This window comes from Sesamum indicum, linkage group LG1, assembly GCF_026168435.1.
Source record: "Sesamum indicum cultivar Baizhima isolate 11 linkage group LG1, ASM2616843v1, whole genome shotgun sequence".
NCBI lineage: Eukaryota > Viridiplantae > Streptophyta > Magnoliopsida > Lamiales > Pedaliaceae > Sesamum > Sesamum indicum.
The window spans coordinates 14,111,864-14,135,776 of NC_142657.1; the positions used below are offsets into that span (position 1 = coordinate 14,111,864).

At 33.3% G+C, this 23,913-nt stretch overlaps 3 protein-coding genes across 4 annotated transcripts; 1 reads left to right on the top strand and 2 right to left on the bottom strand.

Moving 5' to 3' along the window:
* Nucleotides 1-6,486: 6,486 nt before the first annotated feature.
* Nucleotides 6,487-8,287, bottom strand: LOC105160874 (adenylate isopentenyltransferase). Its single transcript, XM_011078378.3, has one exon. It carries the CDS (start codon nucleotides 7,790-7,792, stop codon nucleotides 6,734-6,736), a length of 1,059 nt encoding a protein of 352 aa, XP_011076680.1. The 5' UTR covers nucleotides 7,793-8,287; the 3' UTR covers nucleotides 6,487-6,733.
* Nucleotides 8,288-17,963: 9,676 nt separating this feature from the next.
* On the bottom strand, nucleotides 17,964-20,077 carry LOC105160883 (pentatricopeptide repeat-containing protein At3g29230). Its single transcript, XM_020694807.2, has one exon. The coding sequence runs from the start codon at nucleotides 19,791-19,793 to the stop codon at nucleotides 18,204-18,206; it is 1,590 nt and encodes a 529-aa protein (XP_020550466.2). The 5' UTR covers nucleotides 19,794-20,077; the 3' UTR covers nucleotides 17,964-18,203.
* A 260-nt stretch (nucleotides 20,078-20,337) lies between these two features.
* Nucleotides 20,338-23,913, top strand: LOC105160892 (Regulator of Vps4 activity in the MVB pathway protein). Of its 2 annotated transcripts, XM_011078401.3 has the most exons (7): nucleotides 20,338-20,565; nucleotides 20,666-20,730; nucleotides 21,362-21,494; nucleotides 21,582-21,685; nucleotides 22,621-22,792; nucleotides 22,869-23,009; nucleotides 23,244-23,913. In XM_011078401.3, exons 1-7 carry the CDS (start codon nucleotides 20,353-20,355, stop codon nucleotides 23,607-23,609), a joined length of 1,194 nt encoding a protein of 397 aa, XP_011076703.2. In that variant the 5' UTR covers nucleotides 20,338-20,352; the 3' UTR covers nucleotides 23,610-23,913. The 2 variants fall into 2 exon arrangements, with proteins under 2 accessions (XP_011076703.2, XP_011076713.1); XM_011078411.3 differs by lacking the exon at nucleotides 20,666-20,730 and having other exon boundaries at nucleotides 20,373-20,565.

A 23,913-nucleotide genomic window follows, 5' to 3' on the forward strand; every position in this document is an offset into this window, starting at 1 on the left:
GTCCCTGAGGATTACATTATTATATATATATCTCATTGTTTGAAAAATTATTAATATCTATAATTTTAACGACTGCCTAACAACTAGTTCTGTCGTTAGGTTTTTGATCTATTTTTTGTGATAAATTGATTAAATGTCCTTGTGGACTATGAATTATAATGTTACTTATCTTTTAAAATATTTTAAAATTTTTGCACGGACTACATGGATAATTTTTTTAGTAAAAAAAACTACAGTAAGTACAAAGTTGACAATTTCAAACATTCATTCAAGAATTATATAATTTTATCAAACATTAGGGAATATTTGTAATTTTTCATACAACAACGAAGTATTTATAATTATATCAAACTCTATGGAAGCTTGCTGTAAATTACATTAAATAATATAATATAATTTTATTTAATAATAATAGGGACTATAGCCTAAGATTTCTGACCGTTGAAAGAATGAGTGCGGTGTTGCAAGATTATGGTTTAGCGGAAAGCAGTCGAGGGGAAGGCAAAATAGTTGTTGGTTTAAGCGGCTCTTTTGGGTGGTTGGCGACGGCGCAGCTGGCGGAGCTCTAAACTCCTGGATTTTATCATTTATTCTTTTAACAAATACTCGACAATTCATCTCTAATTAACACGTAATTATTTCTCTAACATAATTAATTAGGGTAAGTAATTAAGAAAGCGCTTTCACACTGCAAGATTAAATCTTTTGGTGATCAATTAAGGTGTGTGTTCAAACGATTCGGTTCAACAAAAAAAAAACTAAAAAATTAATTATTTGTTGGTGGGTCAAACTCCTGACGTTGTTCTTCACGAAAATTTTGACATTTTTCTTTTAAGTTTCTACAGTTTGGATATATTATATATTATAGTCGTCCTTTAGACTTATTGCGCGACGGAATTGAATAACTCTACATATATATATGACTTTTGATGGAGCTCCATTTGTTGACTTTTAAAGTGGGGTTTATTAGAGATTGATAATGAAGACTTTACATATTATATTGAAAAGAAAGAAAATGAAATGTCAACCGACTTATATCAAGAATTCAACATTATGACTATAGCTTATATAATAAATTCAAATAAAATAAAACAAATACGCTAATATTATAGAAATTAATTCTCCAGAAGGTGATTGTTTCAGCCCCATTTTTACTCATCTTAAGTTGCCACTTACTAAAATAAAATAAAAAAAAAAAAGCTGGGAAAAAAAGAGAAAAGAAAGTTGAAGCAAGTAACAACATAAATAATTCATTTGCAAACCAAAATGGAAGTATTCTTGCCAAGTGGATTGGAATATTTTGGTGGGCTGTTGAACAATCTTTGCCATATCCTACTTGTTTCTTGCTTTCATCTCTATTCTTTGAGGCCCATCTGTACTGACCCTTTCCAGAACTGACCACGGCCTGTTTTCTTTTATTTAGTATTCGTGGTTCGTGTTTGTCGGAAAGTATGTATCTCAGACGCTAATATCAAAACATAAGTAAAATGTTGCTAGCTGGATGTGTCGAAAAGCATCCCCAAATCACACATTTCTTTTCTTGGAATATTACCATTTGACGGCTGCTTCGAAATTGTTTAATGTTCCCTCCAGAATTATTTCGCAGTTGCTATATTTGAAATTGCTTAATCTTTCAATAAATTAAAATGTATTTGTATCTCATTTTATTTTATTATTGCTAAGTTTGAAAATTTTCTACTTGTTATATCTTATTTAATTTTTTCTAGAAAAAATTAACAGCACGTTAACGATGTTACTTACAGATTCATCTTTACACGATAACAAATAGATGTGTCATTGTTCCAAAATTAATAATAATCAAGAGATCCACTCGATCCAAAATTAAGTAGGTACGTATTATTAGCTTTGCCAACTTAAAAACATTAGTAAAATTCAAAACCAACCCTAGGGGTGATAATAGGCAATTGATGGGATGATAAGACTATCAAAATGTGGGAACAATTGAAAAATCCCAAGTCCATTCCCCTCTCATTGTGCCGGCAAATGTTGTAATAAGCACAACATGCATGTTATACAAGACAATGGTACCATAATTCTGTTGTTGGAACTATAAATGCGATCAATTGCCCTAACAAATTGTGATACATAAATGGATATAATACATTGGGGTTTGAGGATGGCATGGGCTTTGTGTTTGTAGGATCATGCGCACAAGGCAACCCCCCGCACGCGCACTGAGTCAGACTCGAGGCAGTGCTTTCTACTCTTGATGACCGCATACCCAATCATCTTCATCTTCCTCCCTCTAAAATAATCATCTCTTCTACGACACTTGCTTATATTAATTTCTTCATGCTTTAATAAACCATGAAAAAAGATTTATGATCTACATGTAATATGTTTTTTTTATCAGGCTGTAATAAATACCAGTTATAATTCAAATCGAACATTTTAACTCTTACAATCATGTCTAAAGAGGATTAGTTACAATGTTAAAGAAAATATTGTGAGTGGGTTTTTATGAACAAGTTCAAAGTCATGGGTTTAAGTCCCACCGTACGCGTGGGTATTTGTCTAACTTTATTTGAATTGTTGAGTTATTGTACTTTGTTATTATTTTTAATCATATTGGTATATTGATTAAATTGATATAATTTATTACTATTTTTTAGTTATATTTATGTATTTGTTGAATCAATATATTATTCAAAAAAAAAAAAACTATTATAATCTTGCGATCACTAAACAAACAGATCAGTACTAGAATTATGAAATATATTCATTGCAAGCCCCGAAACCAACCTTGGCCTCAAATTTATTTATTTATTTTTCCCACACGAAATATTCATTTATTGTATATAAAATTGTACCTAGTTGATGAGAAAATGCTTAGAATGCACTCATATGATGCTCTGTTTTCGATATTTTTGTCTTAAGAGTTCTTGGGATCTATAATTCGTGCCTCATCATTTCTTGATTTGTTTAGTAATAAAACTTAGATAGGTGTGGGTTCGTGGGTGTTTAAAATATGTTAAACAAGCATGTTCGTAGTTGAGCCAAACTAGATTAAATGTGTGGTTGAGGCATGCGCCTTTTGTTAGGTTCACTATTCACAATTTTTCCGTACATGTTACCAATATTTCAATTTTTAATAACAGCAATATTTTATTTTATTTATTTTATATTTACATAATTACATATGGCAAAACCAAACCCATAATTGATTGCCAGCTAACCATGTGAGGATTTATAGGACGAAGCTGACTCATCCCTTTGCCTCATATATACTCAGACAAGAAGATCCAGGAAAGGAAAAGAAAGTGCTCGCCTTTATTCATATCCACTTAAAATCTGTCCAAATAAATGTAGCCACTTTGTCCATAATCGGAGTAGGGGAATTGTTCGATTTGATCCAATTGATTTTGCTAAACTTAGGGCCAACCTGATGGGGTTAAAAAGTTAAAAGCAGTTATAGGGACCAAATTGTCCTTCCATAATGCTCGAAATTGTGAAACAGAACAATGGTTCGCATCTTTTTGTTTGATCAGGCTTGACCAGACGTGTCAGATCAATTAACCCCACAGAATATTCATTGAGCTTGAACTTATCTTAAGCCAGACTATTGAGCAAGTTGCTCTCCACACTCTCTCACATATTTACTTTTATAAATATTGGGGGCTCCATAAGACATATATATATATATATATATATATATATGCACTTTATGAGTGTGAGTGCTAATTCTGCAAACTCGATGCAAATAATTTAATTGATTTAAATTTTGAAATGTTTTAATTGAAAATTACCACAACAAACCTAACGATTCTGCAGTGTACCTATTACAATCCATCACATTAAATATCAGACATCTAACTCTACTCGTCAAATGATCACTTATCTTCATCAGATCATAAAACATTGTCCCCAACTGAATATGATGATCTTTTAGGTGGCCATAGTAAACTAAAAAAAAATCAAGTAATTAAGTTAAATGACAACTTCAACAAAGTGAATAGAGAGACATCTTTATTAAAGTTAATAAAAACTGCTATATTTGCCATCCAACTCACATCTGGCATTTCTTGATCGTAAACAAAGCCAGCGCAGAGTGGCCATTTTGAGCACAAGCAGAATAAATTCCTCCTGCAATTAATATACATGAGCTGGAGAGCTCATTCATGCACATCAATTTTAAGTCCTACCCCTATGATTGGGACTAAATAACTCCTCATTTTCTGCGCACTCCCCATTAATCATATAGGTTTAATTTCCTGCTGTGTCAATCAAAATCACTATCAATCGTCCCAGAATAGACATTCAGTAAAAAAAAAAAAAAAAAAAAATTGTCTTTGGGCTGTTTGAAGTGTTCTGATAATTCATGATCATGTAAGAAATTTAATCAATTTATCTAACCTGATATTCTAGGATTTTACATTAAAGTAAAGCATGTACGTTGTAGTACTGTATCATATACAAATAAATCGTATATATATGAAAGATTCTGGTGGCCCGACAAGGGGTTATGAACATCGATCCTTTATTAATCAATTCCTGATCTCATAAGTCATGTATATATAATACGTGTTAGAGTATGTATGTGTTACAAGTTTATAGTTGATTACATAATCTATTTTGCAAGATTTGGTTAATCCAAATCATGATCTTGCAATGCTATCTTACTTTTGGATTCTGAAAATCTAATCTGGAAAAAGTGAAATAATTAGGGTTACATATATATATATATATATATATGATTTTATAACTAATCCAAAACGTGCATCCAAGTGTGCAACCAAGATTAATTGTCTGAATATTTATAAGAAAAAGTGATGGATTTTCCTCCACAAAATCTTCACTCATTTTCCTCAAACCACTTCCATGCAATTGGTGCATCAAAAGACAAGATTTTCGAGTACACATTGGTATCATTAATTTGATCACCCTTTAATGATTAAGTCCTAATTATTTACTGATCATAAATACTCTAATTATACTGATTTTTTTATTAGTATTCACTTACGAACATTGATTTTGGCTATTTTGTATCTTAGTTACATTAATGTATAGTTGGTGTGCTTAACCATTGAGCATTAGTTATAATTCAAATCAGGTATTTCTCAGGGACGAGGAATCCTACGATGAGGCTCAAAGAGAGTTTTTGTGGCTCTCACTTTTTTCTTGATTTTTATTTATCAAAAAGGTAAAAGAGAAAGGTACCGTTTATTTAGTTTTTTGAATACGCATTTAAATTTGAGAATTCCAACAATCTGGCATATTGTAATGAATGAGAAATTGGGCACATTGAGCTGCTGTCACTCTAGGTCTGTAGCAGTTACTTTTGATGTGACGAGGAGAAAAGCCTTTGCCTTTGAAAGCAAAATTTAAGGGGTCTTCCGAAACTGCAGATTTAACAGAGCCAAGGAAACTTTGAAAAGGATTATTACATAGCATATGATCTCAGGACCACATTTTGCTGCTCTATTCATTCCTCTCAGCTATGTATTCTACCTCAAGCAGTAAGTGAACAGCTAAGGACATGCATGAAACCACTGAACCCCCGTGCCACGTTTCTCTATATTTTTTCATTTAATTTCAATAAGTTTGGATGAAAAATTCTTACTCAAATCAAATTACTTTTTTTTAATTGTACTCCAGTCACACGAAAAATGTATTATACTTGTCATATAATTGGTTTAGGTCTTGATCAAACTTAGTTCAAGTAATTCCCCTTCTTTGATATATATATATAGAACATAATTCCCTTCTTTAATTTTCGGGTTTGAAAATGTTTGATTCAAATTAGTAAACATAATTAATTAAGAAAACTGATGAACCTTTGCAAGTTTACTCGGAAAAGTTATCATGCTAAATAGAGCATATGTAGCTATATTTGGCTGTGTGACAGTGAGAACTTGGAATTTGTTTAGAAAATTAGAAAATTTCGAAAAGTTGCTCAACTTTTAGTTATTCCATCAGTCCACTTAATATTTATTAATGTCGTAATAATTTGGCTGAGGTACGCATGAAATGAACATGCCATATGGGGTCGAGTGTAAGAGTTTAGTTTAGTTTATTTCTTAAAAATGGTTGCGGGTTATGTCGCCGAAACATCAAAAGGCAAACCTTGTACCTTAATAGCAAAACTGTCCGAGTCCGAATAATGATAAGGGGAGAATATACGGGGGTTTGGTGATGTAGTTCATATAAATTTGTATTTATATCAATTATAAGTTGTTGATATTGTTTATGTAGATTTTTATTCATATCATTATACGTATTATCATCATTTGTGAATCTAATGATTCATAATTTATTTTGGTACAAATATTCATCTGGGCAAAATCAAATTTTTACCAAAGGAAACAAGAACATAGAACAATTGCCGCATTCTCCCGTTTCCACGCTCCAAAATTTTTATGATCTCTCGCCAAATTACAAAGAGGTTAAGCTCAAAAAACGAAAAAAGCAATAAGAAAATTTTTCTTGACTTTGTTCTTGTATTTATAGTTAGCAGAACGGGATGGAAAAAGGGAAATTAGTTCGTGGATTTTGATGTGGGAGGCTGTCTAATTCCCCAAAAATGGCCGCCGAGCCCCGCACCCACCCTCAAAGACAATTGTGTAAACTTTTACACGAAGAAAACAGAAAATTAAATTAACCCCCCGAAAAAAGAGGAAAATATTACTCTAACAAGCAAGAGAGAGAGAGAGAGAGAGATGTTGGAGGGGGAATGTTGATTGTTGAGGAGAGGAGCTGGAAATAGCTGGAAAACCTACTCCATCAAGAACTGCTTCACAATCTTCACGCTTGGTTCCACCACCTGTCTTTCCCAAATATCCGCCATCCTCCTCCCCCCACCCTCCATCGCCGCCCTCAACGACGCCGTTGAATCAACCCTCTTCAGGTCCCACCCCGCCCCGTCCCTCAGCCGTAGGATCTTGCCCAGTTGCCTCTTCGCCAGCTGACACGTGTTGTCCTTGATGGCCCTTACTGCCTCCTCGTACGCCACCCTCTTTTCTTCATCTTCATCATCATCATCATCCATCCTCCATTCCTTTCCGTTGTTCTTATTATACGTCTGAAAATATCTTTCCAACTCTGGCACCCCGATCGCCTTCTTCAACCCGCATTTACTCACTGAATCCGACCCCCCATTTTCGAAATACTCGGCTAACTCCTCCAACATCCCCGATTCAAGCATGTCATCAACTCGCTTGACTAAGTACTGGTTTAACACTGGTAGAGAGACGTCCACCCAGAGAAAACAGCAGCTGTAGCGGAGCTCTTTGCAAAAGACGGAATCTTCCCCCGCGTTTGACTCGCTGAACACGTCCAGCTCTGGATTGAATTTCTTGGCCAACAAAGCATAGATGAAGGAGTTTGAGCCGCCGACAATGAAGGGCAGCCTGCGGCGGGAAAGAATCTGAGAAATGACGGAGGAAGCAGAAGAGCGGAAGTCGGAGGGGGTGAACTCGGGGTGTGAATCGGATGAATCAAAATCGCCGAGGAGATGGTGGCGGACGTTCTTGCGTTCGGGTAATGAGATTTTGTTGGTGGTGATGTCGAGGCCACGGTAGACTTGGATTTTGTCTGAGTTAATGATTTCGGATGAAGGGAAGAATCTTGAGGCTAAGTCGACGGAGAGTTTGGATTTTCCGCAGCCGGTTGGGCCCATAATGACAATGATTTTCCTGTGGCGGCGGACGACGGAGGGGGTGGACATGTGAGCCCACCTGGAGGAGGGCTTATTTGAAGAGGAGAGGGAGAGGAAGGTGTAGTTGTTTTTGTAAGGGAAGTGATGGGTTTTTGTAAAGATTGCTAATCTTCTCATAAGGAAAACAAACAATGTGGAGATCGAGAGAGAGAGAGAGAAAGAGAGTGAGAGATGTTTTGTGTGTGGGGGGGTGTGATGATAGTACTGTACGTGGTTATTGTGGCAGCTGATCAAAACGGAATGAGGAGTGGATGAAGAGTTGGTGCGGTTATGTTAGCAGAGATATATATATATACATATATATATGATAGAGTGTGTGTGGGATATGGATCTTTTGTCTGGAGCTGTTGCGAGTGATGAATATAGATATATGTATGATGGTGGTGGTGGTGCTCATTCTTGAAACCATTGCTTTTCTCCATATATCATTATTCAGCTGCTTTAATTCTTGGCTTCAACTCTTGTTTTTCTCTCACGAGACCAAACTCCTACACTATGATTATGCTTGCATTCATACATTATTCCTTCTCTCACGTTTCTATCTACATCCCCCCGGACCCCCTATATATATACATCCAGTTGCCTGTTGCCTTGCCCCTCCTCATACTGTCTCTGTGTGTTTGAGAATTGAAAAAGTGAACGTATTTATATTTGATTCAGGAAACGGGGCGTGTAAGGACTCGTCACTCTTTTCTACCAAGTTCCCCATAATATATACTCTTCATCCTCCCTTTAATTAATTAAAATAATAAAGTTTAATGGGTATATGTTTTAATCATATAATTTATCAAACTAACTCTAATTAGACCTTGTTTTGAACTACTTTTAAAAATTATAAAAAGGGATCTACTTATAATTAAACAAACGAGCAATAATCTGATAAAATATTAAAATTATATAAAAAATTAAAACTAAGTGAGATATTACTAAGAGCCAAGAAGTTGAGAAAAAATGTTTGGACAACAATCCAAATGACGACCAACTACGATAAATAACTGTATATTGACTAGTTGGTCTCTTATATCCTCATGAATAGTAAAAGCATTTGGAGTTTGGTCGAATTTTAATAAATTATATGATAAATGCAATATACTTTCTGTGTGATTGGTTTAGAATTCAAAAAAATTGACCAATCATATGAAAGTATATTATACTTGCTTTATAATTAGTTTGATTCAACCAAATTTGATTTATACAAGAATTTTCCCGTTGAACTAGTATATCTTGGTGCCATTTATATGAAAAAGGATGCTAAATTGGACAGTAACTGTAATTTCAATTTGGACATTAGAATCAATGGAAAGAGATATATACATGGATCCTTAAGGTGGAACAAGAAGGAGAGCGAATTTTATGTTGGTCACTCTTTTGTACGTATGCTTTTTGCTCGTTAAACAGTGTTGCCTACAATAACGCGCAGACTCCGTAAGGTGGTGCCTAGAAAATCCACATAATGGCGTACGGACGGGCTACTACCACTTGCGTTTGACCAGTCAGACAATTTTCTCATCAAACTTAAAAGACATTTAACACCTTGTTTCGGACCACCTTCACTCCAATAATTTCCTACTAATTTTTATGTTTTCGCTACTAATATTGTCTTTATTGTCTGTATTTACCATTTATAAGAGTTCAAATGTTCAACTACTCTTTTATTTTTATTTTCTCTCCGTCTTTAATACACTTCGTTCCTTGGTATAAATGGTAGCTGAACAATATAATTAATAAATAAAGAAAAAATAGATAATATACAGATCAAAATATGAAAAACAATAAAAGACAGGGTGGGTTGGGGTGGGGGGTTTAAATGCTTTTTATTTTCAAAATGTTAAGATGCTATTTTAACTTTTTGGAACCATTTTCAAATGAGTTCATATCAAATAATACAAAATAAATTACCCTGCTTTTGTCTTTAAGATATATGCAAGAAAAAATAAATTACAGCATATTTTTACTTTATTCTTTTTACGAGGATTACTTTTATTAGTAAATGAGTTAGTCAGGAAAAAAATTAATTATATTTAAAACCCTTTTAAAAATATAAAATTATACTTTTTCTTAAAAAAAATTTAAAAGTACACTTACACCCCCTCTAAAAAAATTCTCCGTTTAGACCTAAGCCCCTTCAATTAGAATTTGAACAAAAAATGCTGATGTTAAAAGAAAATATATATTTTTTATTTTGTATCTCATTTAATATTTTAATATATATTTTTGTAGTTAAAGGGATAAATATAATATATATATATATGGAGTAAGGTTAACATTATTACAGTCTTTATAAGTACAAAAATATTATATGGGGATATTAAATGAGTGATAAAATAAAAAAAATTATGTAATTGTTTTTGTTAACATCAATATTTTTTGTACAAACCCTAACAAAAAAGAATTAGGTGTAAACAATGAATTTTTCAAAGAAATTATATAAGTATAATTTTAAAAAAAATTGAAAAAAAATATAATTTCATATTTTTTATATGGGTTTAATTAAGTGTAATTAACCTAAAAAAATGCAACGGAAAGGAAAAGACTCTTTGTTCAAGATATCTTTTTATGCACTCAATAACGTTTTTGTCGTGTGAAGTTGGTTGCGATGCTCTTCTTTCTTTCTCTTTTTTTTTTTTTTTAAAAAAAATTTCTATAGAATTTTTTTTTCTCTATTTGAATTGATAATTTTCAGTTAAATTATTGTCAAATTCCTACCACTAAGAATTAATACAAAATTGTATCATGTTGCTCTAATTTAAGCAACTTGTGCCATCAATTAAAGTATTTTGGGCAAGAAATATTCCAGAAAATATCATCATGAATTCTTAATCTTCACATGGAAGAAGTTGACACGGACAAGAAAATAATTTAAAAGAGAGGGGGGGGGGGGGGGGGCAAAGACCTTAATTTATATGGAGGCTTTTAGTGTGTGCATATACACATGCAACTGTGTGTATGTGTGCTGCTTCAGTCACGAGAGTTGTGTTTCTTTAAGAAAAGAATTTCGTTGAACGATTGCTGCATTTAAAAGTAATAAGTATTAGAAATAAGAGATGTGTAGCATTTAATACATTCAAATTCTTTATTTTCGCTCATCATAATTATAGATGGTAATATTTTCTCTCTCTTAATGAATTTTTATGGGTAGTTACACTCCTCCTCTAAGGTTTGGTGTTACACTAAGACATTCTATAGTTTTGAATTATATTTTGTATGCTCGATTTTTGTTTTTATCTAACAAATAGATTTTCTCGTTAGTCAAAATTTAAAATTTGCTAATATTAACAAAAAAGTTGAATGAAAATTCATATTTATCCCAACTAACTTATTACTCATTTCATGCAGGTAAAAAAAAATCTTTTGTGACCAGAATATCCTTATAAGGGTGAAAATATACCTCTTCACATGCATTAGTGTGTGAAGATGTAGGAGTGTAATTTGGTCAGAAAAAATTTGTTTGACCTACAATAGATCAGTAATGAGTCAATTGAGGGAGGGGGAATACATATTTTCAATCAACTTTTTTGTTAATATCAACAAATTCAGTGAGTTTTTTGACTAACAGATGTATCTATTTGTTAGATAAAAGCAAACATCAAGAATATTAGATGTAATTTTCAAACCACATAAAATTTATATATAATTACATCAAATACAACTTTTATTTAAGAATTGTAATCTTTTCTGATTAATATATGGTTTGGCAGATTAATTAACCAGACTAAAAAAGTTAGACACAATTAATAGATCTTGTCCTTCCAAATGAGTTCTGCATCACATGGCAATCATTTAAGAGTGCAATGATGGAATTGGAGAGGAAGTGTAATGAAAAGGGGGTCGACTCTATCTAATACACCTCATGGATGGTATTTACTTCTAAAGTTTAGCATTTCCATTACTTTTCTCCTTTTATACATGCGATAAATATATAATTATGTTAATGTTTTAATAAATTAAATAATATATTAATTAAATAATTATACCAATATGATAAAAAATATTAAATTACAATAAATTCATATATATGGAGACAAAAATATTTAAATTTTCAATAAAACTCAAACCATGATCTTGAATTTGTAATTGAAAGTCAATTTTCACTACTAGATCGATATATTATTGGCCATTTCCATTTGTGGACATATAGTGGTGAAATTGGAATTCAATACTTATGACCTTATTTAATGTTTATTATATCATCAAATGTTTAATTAAAAGATAGAGATATAAGTATTTGATATCTCAAACACAATTAATCCAAATATATATGTGGTTTACTTATTGTTTTTTCCTTTTTCCCAAGTGAATTTACTATAATCATATGATAAATGTTACAATGCAATTATTTAATAATAAAAAAAATTTCAATTATTGATAGCTATCATAATCAGCAAGTAATAATTCTTTTGTGTTTTTAATAAAATTCAAACTCAAAACCTACTAATTAAAAGACTTTAGGTTTATCGAACTTAAATTAGACATCTTTGACATAAATAAGATGCTATTGAAATAAACATGCATGGTTCCAGCATTATCCATTGCTAGAACTATAAACCTCAAACAACTTAAATTCCTGCGCCTATACAACTCCGTATTTTTCATATTAAATGGTTTTCATCTCTAACAGTTTAAATTTTAATGAGGTGGTCATGCCAATGTACTTCTAAGAAGTTAATTTCTACATTATTATCACTAATTAATGCGGACTTAATTAGTATTGATCAATTCATGTTAGGTTTATTGTAGGATTAGTGAAGAAAACATCATATAAATCATGACAAACAAAGTTAATTGCACTTCATAGTTAGGCCTCCACCTTAATCTAATGATGTTTTAGGGAGGGAGGGAGCGTAGAGGTCAATATCCTTAGTTAGGTTTGAATTTAATTACATGTTTGAAATTGTAGAAGATAATCATTGATTCCATAATCGACTCTGTGAACTTGTTAATATACATGAACATTGATTAATTCCTCTTTGTAAAGGTCGTCCAATTTCAATGGATGAAAAATATCTGTACTGATCTAAGTTTTGGACTCAAATTAGGTAAACTTTATTTTTTTTGATCCAGTCTCAAGTTGTAATATCTTTTCCAGTCCACTTGCACTCACAAACGTTGATAAGAACAATATTAAAAAAAAAAACTTATATTATATCTTTTCGATATTTAAATCGTTAATGTTAATTGAGGTGAAATTTACCATTTGAGGGCTATATATACATTTATAAGAATTATCAAATCGTATGAATCATCATGAACCGTTCATCCAATTCTGATAGGACAGATATGAAAATCAAGTTTATTATTGGATTCAATTCTGGTTGAATTTAGATTGAATCGACGTCCAGAATGAAAAATGCATAAATTTAGAGTTATTGAACTATTAAAATGAAATATAGGGGCTGTTTTGTTATTTATGAAAATCCAAATATGGTCCCCCGTCATGTACCTACTTACATAATTAAACAACAAAAATTAATTCTAATTTGTAAATAAATTATTGAGACATGTGAAATTCTAGAAATAATTATGTCAAATATGGGAAATCGTTCACGGGCGCATATGTAAAATATAGAGTTCACTTCTTGCTTGTGATGGGGTCATTCAATTTTGAATTCCCATTTATATATGTTTCATGGCATTAATTTTTTTAAGATGATGAGTTTGAATTTTACTAATGTGTGAGATATTATTCTATTTTAATATTATATATATTTTATTTTAACCGTAGTTGTTGATTAGATATAATTGTATGATAATGATGATTAGTATATATTATTATATTATCGATAGTTGTTATACATTTATATTTGATATGAATGGTCGTAATCGATTTATTTAAAAAATAATAACTTATCATTTTAACTTTAAAAAAGTCAATATGTATAAACGTACGAATTTTTTTCAAATTTAAGTTGAAAATGTATTTAATTAATCACAAATTCTCAAACTAAATAAAAAAAAACTCACTACTAACCAATAAAAATAAATAAATTTGAAGAAAATAAATGAAATTAATTAATTTGTATTGTTTAACTTGATGAGGGCATGAAATTCTGCCTCCACAAGTAAGGAGCATGATGGTTGGGTCAATTCTAAATTCCCAAAGTGGTGCACCGACCGGCGTGGGGGGTGGCTCGCACCCAATTGGCTGCTGAGCTCGACAGGGAGCCCGGACATGTCTCACATGGCCCCATGAATTACATCACGAAATACAGACTTATATGCTACAAATTATATTATTTAAGGACAAAACCCAGACACTATTATGCATTCACGCTTGTGATCCTAGTTTTTGGGGTTTGGTGGAAACCTGGAATGTTGGTGGGGAACACCCCATTGCTTCTATTTAATTTCAATTTATTTATTACAATTAGTATAGTGTATGCTCATAAATCGTCCATTTCTTTTATTTCCTTTTTTTTTAATTGCAAGATTTGATATAATATAAATAAAACGTAAAACTATATTTGTGGTCCTGTAAATATTTATCGTTTGCACTTTTGATCCTGCAATTTACTCTATTCACACATTTATTCTTTTTTTTTGACGAACTTAATTAGTCCTGAATATCTCACATTTGGTGCAAATTTTGTCATGTGTTTATAATTTTGAACTCCTTAACACTGGCATAAATTTTCATTTCTTGTTTTGTAATTAGAGATCGTTAATGTCAAAATTATTGATACAGGATTAAATTTGTCAAAAAAGACCAAATATGAGACACTAATAACTAAATTTATCAAAACTAAGTTATAGGATCATAAATACTAACGATCTACGGTAACAGGATAAAAAATATAATTTATTTAAATGACATAACACGCTAACAACAAATACAGTACTGATTGTTAGGTAATAATCGTGGATTGCCTGAATCATATATTAGGCAAGTTAGATATATCTCATTATGCACTGTTTGGAAATTAATTTATTTCTTTTTTTTTATCAATAAAAACTTGCTTGAATAATAAAATTGTGAGATCAAGTCTTACAAATGTGGGTATATATAGTTGTAGTTTCTAGTTATTTGTTTTATTTGAACATGTTCGTTCATTTCAAAATATCGATGTATTGAATCATATTTTAAATTTGAATATATTGAATCATATTTTAAATTTGAATATATTGAACGATGTAATAATCATATTTTGTAGCTAAATATTAATTTTGTTTTTATAAAAGTGATTATTTTGAGTGAGGAATAGGGTTGAGCCCTTGTGCCAATTTTCAAATGATCTTTTAGTTAGGTAGAAATAACAAATTTTGATTAATTAATTACTCCAAGTAATGGAGATAAGAAAAGTGCGAAGTTCACGAGATGGCCACAATCTTTACGATCCAAAAAATCACATTATTTCCTGATTTGGAATTCATAATTGCTAAGATCATAATTCATTACTCCAAATCCAACTAATCTTCATGTGTAGATAAACAAACGTAAACTTTTGACCCTGAATCTAAGATTTAAAAAAAAAAAGAAAAAAAAAGTCGAAGAAAAAGGAAAAGTATCTCAAAATAAATATAAATATAAATAGCTCGTGATGAGTTTCGTCTGCTTTTTCTTTTCCTTTCTCTCCGAAAGGACATAAACTACAATGATCAAGATCAACATATTCAAAGTTATTTCAAGCAGTACTGATTCATTATTTCAGTGATTTTTCTACAACTATTTAGCAATATTTGTTGACAATAAGCACATTTTTTTTTATTTTTGAGTAAATTGATTACAATTACGTTATGAATTTAAATTTAAAATCATTAAAAATGATATATAAAATTTGAAAATAAATCACCCGAAACCCAATCAATGAAACAAGAATATCAATGATTTATGTTAAAAACGATGGTGTTCGTTTGAAAATTAATTCAAAGCTCACAAACCTTCACATACTACACCCTTGATTTTTTTTCTTTTTTTTCTGTTTTAAAGGAGAAAATTGTGCGAAATCGATTATGAGCTTGAAAATGTTACGAGGTATACAACAATGTGTTGATTTAAATTTTCTCACATAACCATCTAACTTACATCAAATTATTTGTATTCTCACACTTCTTTTCATTAAATTTGATCATATGTAGTCTTGTTCATGCAATAATTGAAGATAACTGGGAAGCCAAATCAAAAGTAATTATGCAACTTTTATCTAAAAGTAAAAGGTTGGCTTGAAAACCAGTATATATGAATTATGATGATCAACTCATGATCAAACTAATCATTAGCATCAGTTTTCTTTCTCCTCTTGTACACAAATTCAACATTCAAAGATGCCAACCATCCAAAAAGATACATATTAGCAACCACTTGTACAGAAGATGAGGACACTCCCAATTAACTATTGATTCAATTAAAATGTGGGACTGCAGGAAATAATAACGTAAACAGTAAAGAAAACGATAACATCGATCGATAAAGAATTATGTATGTAATTGATAAGGCTTTACTCTGATGATTAAGGTTAATATCTCGGGACTCAACAAGTATGAAATCACATGTTTCAACCTTATGAGCTATTTGAATATTTGTCTCACTTACATGACGTCCATTTACTACTCATTATTGTTTTCTCTAGTTGTTGGTCATTGAATTACTGATCGTTAGAGTACTCGTTTCTTTCTTTTGAAAAGAAAAATAACAATGGAAAGAGAGAAATAGCTTATTTTATAAATCTTTAAATCATAGGATAAGAAGAAAACCTCCATTGAAGACTTATAGTGAAGATATGCTTATCTATTGTATACTTACCATTATTGCCTAATAATTTGGTGAAAATAGCAAAGAGGAACGTTGGCTCCTGTAAGATTTTGTGGGGCATAATGTGAAGATCTTGAGATTTTTCTTTCAAGAATTGAAATGCGAGTGCACATGGTGAAGAGCATCTTGTGCACGCATGCTCACTTTGGAATTAAGCACATCAATAGATAAATATTACTACATTCTTAATTTGCATGGCCCCTTAATAATTAACCTCTGGACCCTTTTCTTCTCCCTCAATTATTTTATAATGTGCATAAATAATTAACCTTTTCTGGGTATAACTACAAATTGGTGAATATTTCAGTCTACTTTTTCTGATATAAATTAATCATGACAAAGAGATACCCGAAAGTCTTTAAATATGAACTATCCTTGCCATTGACCAAAAAGGTGTATGATAACTTGTAAGCTATCATCATTCCATAAGCTTCTGCGGGCGACTTCCACTTTCTTTATATTCACATTAATTACTTCAATTTTATGCTGCAAACTTGTTGAGAGAGGAGAAGTTCAATGTCTACACCTTCACCATCATGCACATGACAATGTAAGGATTTTCAGTAAATTGATGATAGGCTATGTCTTAATCGAATTGTATATGCGACGTGAAATCAAAGACATTTGCAGATTCATACGTATAATTACGTTTCGAATGTTTCCAACTAACTAGCTATAGATCCGATTGTAATTAAGATAGATCGAGCCTAATTGACATTAAGTTAATGCAAAATCAGTATTTTTAACTAATTAATGTGAGTAGAGAGATATATGAATATACATATCTTATAAAATACATCCCTGTAAAATAAAACATACGTACTCTATACTGAATGGATAAAAATGACTGAACATAGTGCATAAAAATCATGTAAAGTTATATAGTAAATTGAATTAGATTATGAGGATGTAGATTAACAAATATAATTTGAACTTATTAAGGGGTGCGAACGAACTTCAGGCAATTTTAACTATGTAATTTATGGGTAATATTTTTGGTCCTATACGAATTAATTTTCTCAATTTAGTTCTATAACTTAAAATTTTTGGCAATATTAATCTTGTTCTGGCCAATTTCACCAAAAAATTATATGTGAACTTGCACATGATAAAATTAAATTGTGGTTTTAGTCATGTGACTTAGGCGGGATTGACATTTTAATCATATAACTTAGAGAATTGATATTTTTGGTCATGTACGAATTGATTTATAGGGCTAGTATTACAATTTAATTGGGTCATGTGCAAATCATAAGTAGCGAAAGACTAAAATTGCCAAAGTTTTAAAATTTCATGACTTAATTGTGAAAATAATTTCATACAGGATCAGAAATATCAACTCCTAAATTACGAGATTAAAATTGCAATTTTCCCAAAATATACCTCTTAACGGGCCGCTGGCCTCTTTTAAAGGGCTCAACTTGATAGGCAAATGGGCTTCAGAGTTTTTTAGGTTTTAATGGGCTAGACGTTGAGTACATTCTGTGACCCTTGGGCCTGCGTAAGTTCTTCGGTGCTCCCACCGAGTTTTTGCACATAAACTTGGCACCAAAATTCATGATAAAATTGCAATGAGAAACAGAGACTAAGCTAATCATAACTCAAGGGAGTTTATCAGAACTTGTGTGCGGTCTATTGTGAATCGACATCACGATGATCACTGCATCTTTCACCCCATATATAGTAGGTTCTCCAAGAATGATCAGCTTCAACCAGTAAGTGTATCTTACTGAAACTATGTCATACAATCTTTAATCTCAAACTGAAGAGTATACACAAGATCTATAGATCATGAAAATGATTATCTGTAGCGCGGTGTCTAGTTTCTTGCCCGAGCTCCGTAAGATCTGTTTCATATCCAGATAATCTTAATAGCTTTGTCAATCCTCTCAGGGCACAATAAATCTCATCTGTTCTCGAATGCCTCTCATCAAAAGAATAGAACTCAACAAACCCATCATCAGTGTCGATCGAACTCCATCCAGGCACCTTCTTAGATCCCGTATCCCTCATTGCGACCTTTAGTCGTGCCAAGTCTTTCCACTTCCGGGCTTCCCCATATATATTAGATAGCATAACATAGTTTGCAGGGTTTTTAGGGTCGAGTTCAATAAGTTTTTGTAGAGACAGCTCTGCAAATTTGATTTTCTTATGGACCCGTGATGCAGCAAGTAGAGCAGTCCATATGACACTATCTGCTTTTATTGGCATCTGATGAACAAATTCCACAGCCTGCTCCAAAAGTCCACCTCGAGCCAGAAGATCAACCACACAACCATAATGCTCGATTTGAGGTTCGATGGAATATTCATTAGTCATTGAATGAAAATGATCTAATCCATCCTTAACTAAGCCCATGTGAGAACAAGCACACAATATGCCTATGAAAGTGATGCCATCTGGTTTTTCTCCAGCATTTTCCATCTCACTGAAAAGGCTCAGCGCATCAGCTCCATGACCATGCACAGCTAATGCGTTAATTATTGTATTCCAGGATATCAGATCCCTCTTATGCATTCTCTTGAACACATCAATTGCAGTTTCTACCAACCCACATTTCGCATACATGTCAATTAAACCATTGCACACATAAATATTCCCTCTGTAGCCATTACTCTCAGCATATATATGCACCCATTTACCAAAATCAAGAGCTCCTAATCTTGCACAAGCAGTTAACACAGTAACCAGTGTCGCGTCATTAGGCTGAACATCAGTCTCTCTCAGCATCCTCTTAAAGGCACCAACAACCTCGAAAAAACGGCCATTGTGAGCATATCCTCCAATCAAACCATTCCAAGAGAAAATATTCCTCTCCTGCATTGCCTCAAACAATCTCTCACAGCCCTCCACATCCCCATTATTCGCGTATCCGTTCAGCAAAGTATTACAAGACATCAAATCTTTACCCGGCATCATTTCAAAAAGCCTCTTAGCCTCCACCATATCACCAGACTCTGTATAAGCTGTAACCATCCTATTCCACAACACAACATCCCGCTCTGGTGCCAAATCAAAAAGCCTCCTTGCTGAAACCAAATCACCATTAGCGACATATCCATTTATCATTGCAGTCCAAGAAACCACATTCCTGAGAACCATCTCCTTGAACACTCCATATGCGCACCCTACACGTCCCCCGCCTGAATACAATTCAATCAAATTAGTACCAACGTATGTATTAGACTTGAAACCATTTTTTACTGCAACGCAATGCACTTCCTCGCCTTCTCTCAGAGCCAATAATTTGCAACACGACTTCAACACCACTGGTAATGTGTAACAATTAGGCTTCACATTCTCCCTTATCATATCACTAAACAACGCCACTACTTCATTGAACAGATCATTTTGGAGATATCCTTTTGACATTACATTCCAAAGCGACGTGTACCTTCGGTCTGCCAATTGGTCGAACACTTGTCGGGCGTAATTTATTTGCTTCAGTTCAGAACATTTTGAGAGGAAATAGGAGCTTATGAGGTGGTTTTGGTAATCACTAGCATTGATTATAATCTGGGATTGGATTTGTCGGAGTTGTTTCGGGGTCTTACATGATTGTATGAGTGAAATTAGCTTTTGTTCGAGAGTAGGAGGGAGGTCCAATGCCAAATTTCGACTCACTTTAGCTATTTTGGAAACAGAAAAGCAGTCACTTCAGCTTTGGTTGATTGTAGGCGAAGAGTTTCAGAACTTGCTATACAACTGATGGCAACTGGCTACATTACGACTTACGAGCTTGGGTGATAAATTGTCGGGGAAATTATACTTTTACGCCCATACTTTAAGGTCTATTCAAAATTTAACCCTATAGTTCCAAAAAGAGTAAACTTTAGTCCAATGTGGCGAACTGTGATGCTCAAACAGGGTTTGTCCTAAAATGTGGGGACTAATATGCAATTTTCCACTAAATTTCAACTCCGGCCCGTAAATGGTATATGTTCTCTTCCGGTTACCAGTTTATGAAGACAACTCCGAGAATCGAAATCTCAATCATAAGTTTCATTATCCGTCGGTTAGACGCAAAATTTTATATAGATTACACCGTATACATTTATCAAAAGTTGAATTGCGTCTCTTGAAAAGGCATCCGAATGTCCGTGCTGAATCAACTCTTCAACAGGGGACTTCTGGGAGCAAAATGGTTAGTTCGATCAATTTACTTCTCAGGGTTTTCTGAAATTCCTTTATAATCTGTAATTGGAGTAAGGAAATTGATAATCTTGATTCTGTTGGGCCAACAGTTTCCCCTGTGTTCAATCAACTCAGTCATTTGCCTACCATCCAGAATTGCTGATCTTCGTCCGTGGTTGGGATTATTTAATTTCTGTCTCGAATTTTTTTCTTCCATAAAAACCTTTCTTGCGTTCGTAGTTGCCGTTGTTCTTTTGGCCTTATTACTGTTGAAAAATCATATGTTTCAGCTGAAAGTAGGGTTTCGTATACGCGACTCTACACCAGAGTGTATGTTCTGTATTTGGTAACTTATTTGAAATTTTGTTGTCTTATCAGGGGCCTTTTAGACTGTGTTTGGCTGGAGTGAAGAGTGAAAGTATATGTGGAATTAACATATAGTGTACTTTGATAAATAAAGCACTGGTATCGTTGCGTTTGTGTGTGATATTTGATCTGAAATTTTTGTTGTTTCTTGACTATTATCAAGTTCCTTTTATATAGCCAAATGGAACAGTGAACTAATTATGTGTGAATGCAGTTATAATGTTTCTTAAACATATGAAGTTTGATGCTTTGTCATGTGTCGGGTTCATTGCATCAAAGATAGAGCAATCTGATAGTCTCTAGTTGGAGAAATCCACTTTAAATTTCTGCCGCCTTTTCCGTCTTTACATCTTTGCCGCCTTTGTTTTGCAAAGTGATCATAGTTGGGGTTAATTCTTGATATTTGTGGTTATTTATAGATGTTAATGGGTGGTTTGCAGTAAAACATGTTTAACCTTGGGAATCTCGCGCATCAAGTTGTTGCAAAATAAGCGAGACGTGCATCTAAAGCTTATGAGGAAGGAGATTGCAGAATTTCTGCAGACTGGCCAAGAAGCCATTGCTCGAATTAGGGTATAGCACCAGTCTTGATACAAGTCTCAGTTTGCAATGATTTGATCATACTTTCTGTTTTATTTGTTATCCACAAATTTTGCATAGGTTGAGCATGTTATACGGGAACAGAACACATGGGAGGTTTACGAGATATTGGAGTTGTTCTGTGAATTTGTTCTTGCCCGTGTACCGATTCTTGAAAGCCAGAGGTAAAAACCTTGGATCACTTCCCTTGGATTTAATATTAATGTCCAATTTCTTCTGATATTGTGGCACATAAGAAAAATCAGAAGGAACGCTTATGCCCTGATGATGATTTGGAATGTATTGTCGAAATAGGATTATGCCTTGTACAGTCAGAAGCAAATTTCTGGTGTAGGGTTTTGCTAATCAGCAACCACAATATGGATTATTTCTATGATCTTAGAATAGCCTGTCTAAATTTTCCAATTTTGAGGTAGAGGTTGAACCCTGAACTGGGTTTATTATCAAGCTTAATAAGATTTTCACAGAAATAACACTTTAGTCGTAGTACATATGGTGGAGCTGGATCTGGTTTCAAAGTAATGGAGGATGGTGAGCATTGTCAGCGTCACATGCACACAGCTATGTGCTATAATTTCAGAAGCACAAGCACATAAATATTATTCATTTCTTTCTGGCATTTCTATGATAGCTGTGCTTTTAAGGTGAATCCTCAGTTTGGCACCACATTTCCATGTGATGAGTACCTTGACTGTATGTTGCAGAGTCTCCTTAATCAAAGCATATGTAGACATAATAATTTCTTTACTTAACATATAAGACAAAAGCTAACATTTTCTGGTTTATGAATGTGGAACATTTCGCCTTGTGAGAGAGATACTCTTAGGAGTTGGATTATTGTACCAAGAAGAATAGAAAAACAAGATTGGAGAAAGACCTTATATAAATACAATAATATTTATAATGCGAGTGCATTAAAGCTGTAATATGGCCTGCTTAAAGTGTATCAGAGGTTTGTTTGACTAGAATCTTTGTTGACTTGTTTGTATTTAAGATTTATTTGATGATCCACGTTTTAGTTATGAACCTGACAAATTAAGAAATGTATGTATGATTTTTTTAATGTCAATACTTTGTGCCATGCTATTGATTAAAACAGGGAATGCCCTACAGAGTTGCAGGAAGCAGTTGCAAGCATAATCTTTGCAGCTCCCAGATGTTCAGATTTGCCGGATCTGCTGCATGTTAGGAACTTATTTGCTGTGAAATATGGCAAAGAATTCATAGCTGCTGCATCGGAGCTTCGCCCTGATACCAGTGTCAACCGTACAGTTAATTCAGTTTGGCTTATTTCCTTTGCATTGACTCTTTATACCAATTGTAAGTTGGATATATATGTAACTTCAGATAATTGAAAAGCTCTCGGTGAGTGCTCCACCTGCAGATGTAAAGCTGAAAGTACTAAAGGAAATTGCCCTAGAATATAACATCAATTGGGATTCAACTAAAACCGAGACAGAATTCAGCAAAAAACCTGAGGATCTTCTGGTACCTGTCATTTTTAGACTCTATGTTTTGTGGGTTTTCCTAGTAATATGCTTTTCTTATTGCTACCTAGTTATTTGATGTTCAGCTCTTTCACCTTGTGAAAGCAAGTATGAGTCATGACTCTCATGGGACTAACATTCTCCAAATGCTACTCTCTAATTTGTGTTTCTCACTTTCAATTCCTTTAGTTGCTTGACCTAATTATTCTGTGTTTGCTATTTATTTACATTTTAGAATGGACCAAAACAACTAGCTGAACAACCTCATGCACATTCGACGCCGGAACGTCGGGAAGGTGCATCTACTGTGGACAATTCAGCGGCTTCTTTAAATGGTAAAAAGGTGGACCGCTACGTGCAATCTCCCACTTCGCTCGGCAGCAATTCTGTGACTCCCAGGATAATTGGATCGTCAACCAGAGAACAAAATGTAGAACCAATCACTGAGATCAAGAGCACAAGTATACAATCATCTGATGTATTGCAACGGGCTCGTGCTGCTATTGCTGCAGCTGAACGTGCATCAGCTGCTGCACGTGCTGCTGCTCAGTTGGTAAATGTTAGGTTTAACTCATTCAAACTAGACGAACAGAAAATTTAGCATCTTAGTCGAAAACAAGCGCAGAGGTCTAGTTGTGTCCTTGTTTTTCTTTAATTGCATATTTCTCGTGTCATCTATCTGAGTTTGCCCCTTCCTGTTGTTTATACGCACTCATCATTATGGAAACTTATGTTTGACACTGCACCAGATGCAACCATGACCTAGCAAGGCTTATAACAATGTACTACTAGAGAGTTTCTACACAGATGCAAGGTGCAGAGTGTGTCTTGTTCATTTTTGCCTTGTATTGTTGTTTGATATGCACAAATTTTCTTTTAAAACACGACAGCATTTCTTGCGGCTC

Excerpts from the sequence above, each read along its gene's own strand:
- LOC105160883 (XM_020694807.2), bottom strand. The coding sequence starts at position 19,793 with ATGTCAAAAGGATATCTCCAAAATGATCTGTTCAATGAAGTAGTGGCG.
- LOC105160892 (XM_011078401.3), top strand. The coding sequence starts at position 20,353 with ATGGTATATGTTCTCTTCCGGTTACCAGTTTATGAAGACAACTCCGAG. Across the intron at positions 21,686-22,620 it reads CCGATTCTTGAAAGCCAGAG|GGAATGCCCTACAGAGTTGC; the intron begins GTAAAAACCTTG and ends TGATTAAAACAG. Across the intron at positions 23,010-23,243 it reads AAAAACCTGAGGATCTTCTG|AATGGACCAAAACAACTAGC; the intron begins GTACCTGTCATT and ends TTTACATTTTAG.
- LOC105160874 (XM_011078378.3), bottom strand. The coding sequence starts at position 7,792 with ATGAGAAGATTAGCAATCTTTACAAAAACCCATCACTTCCCTTACAAA.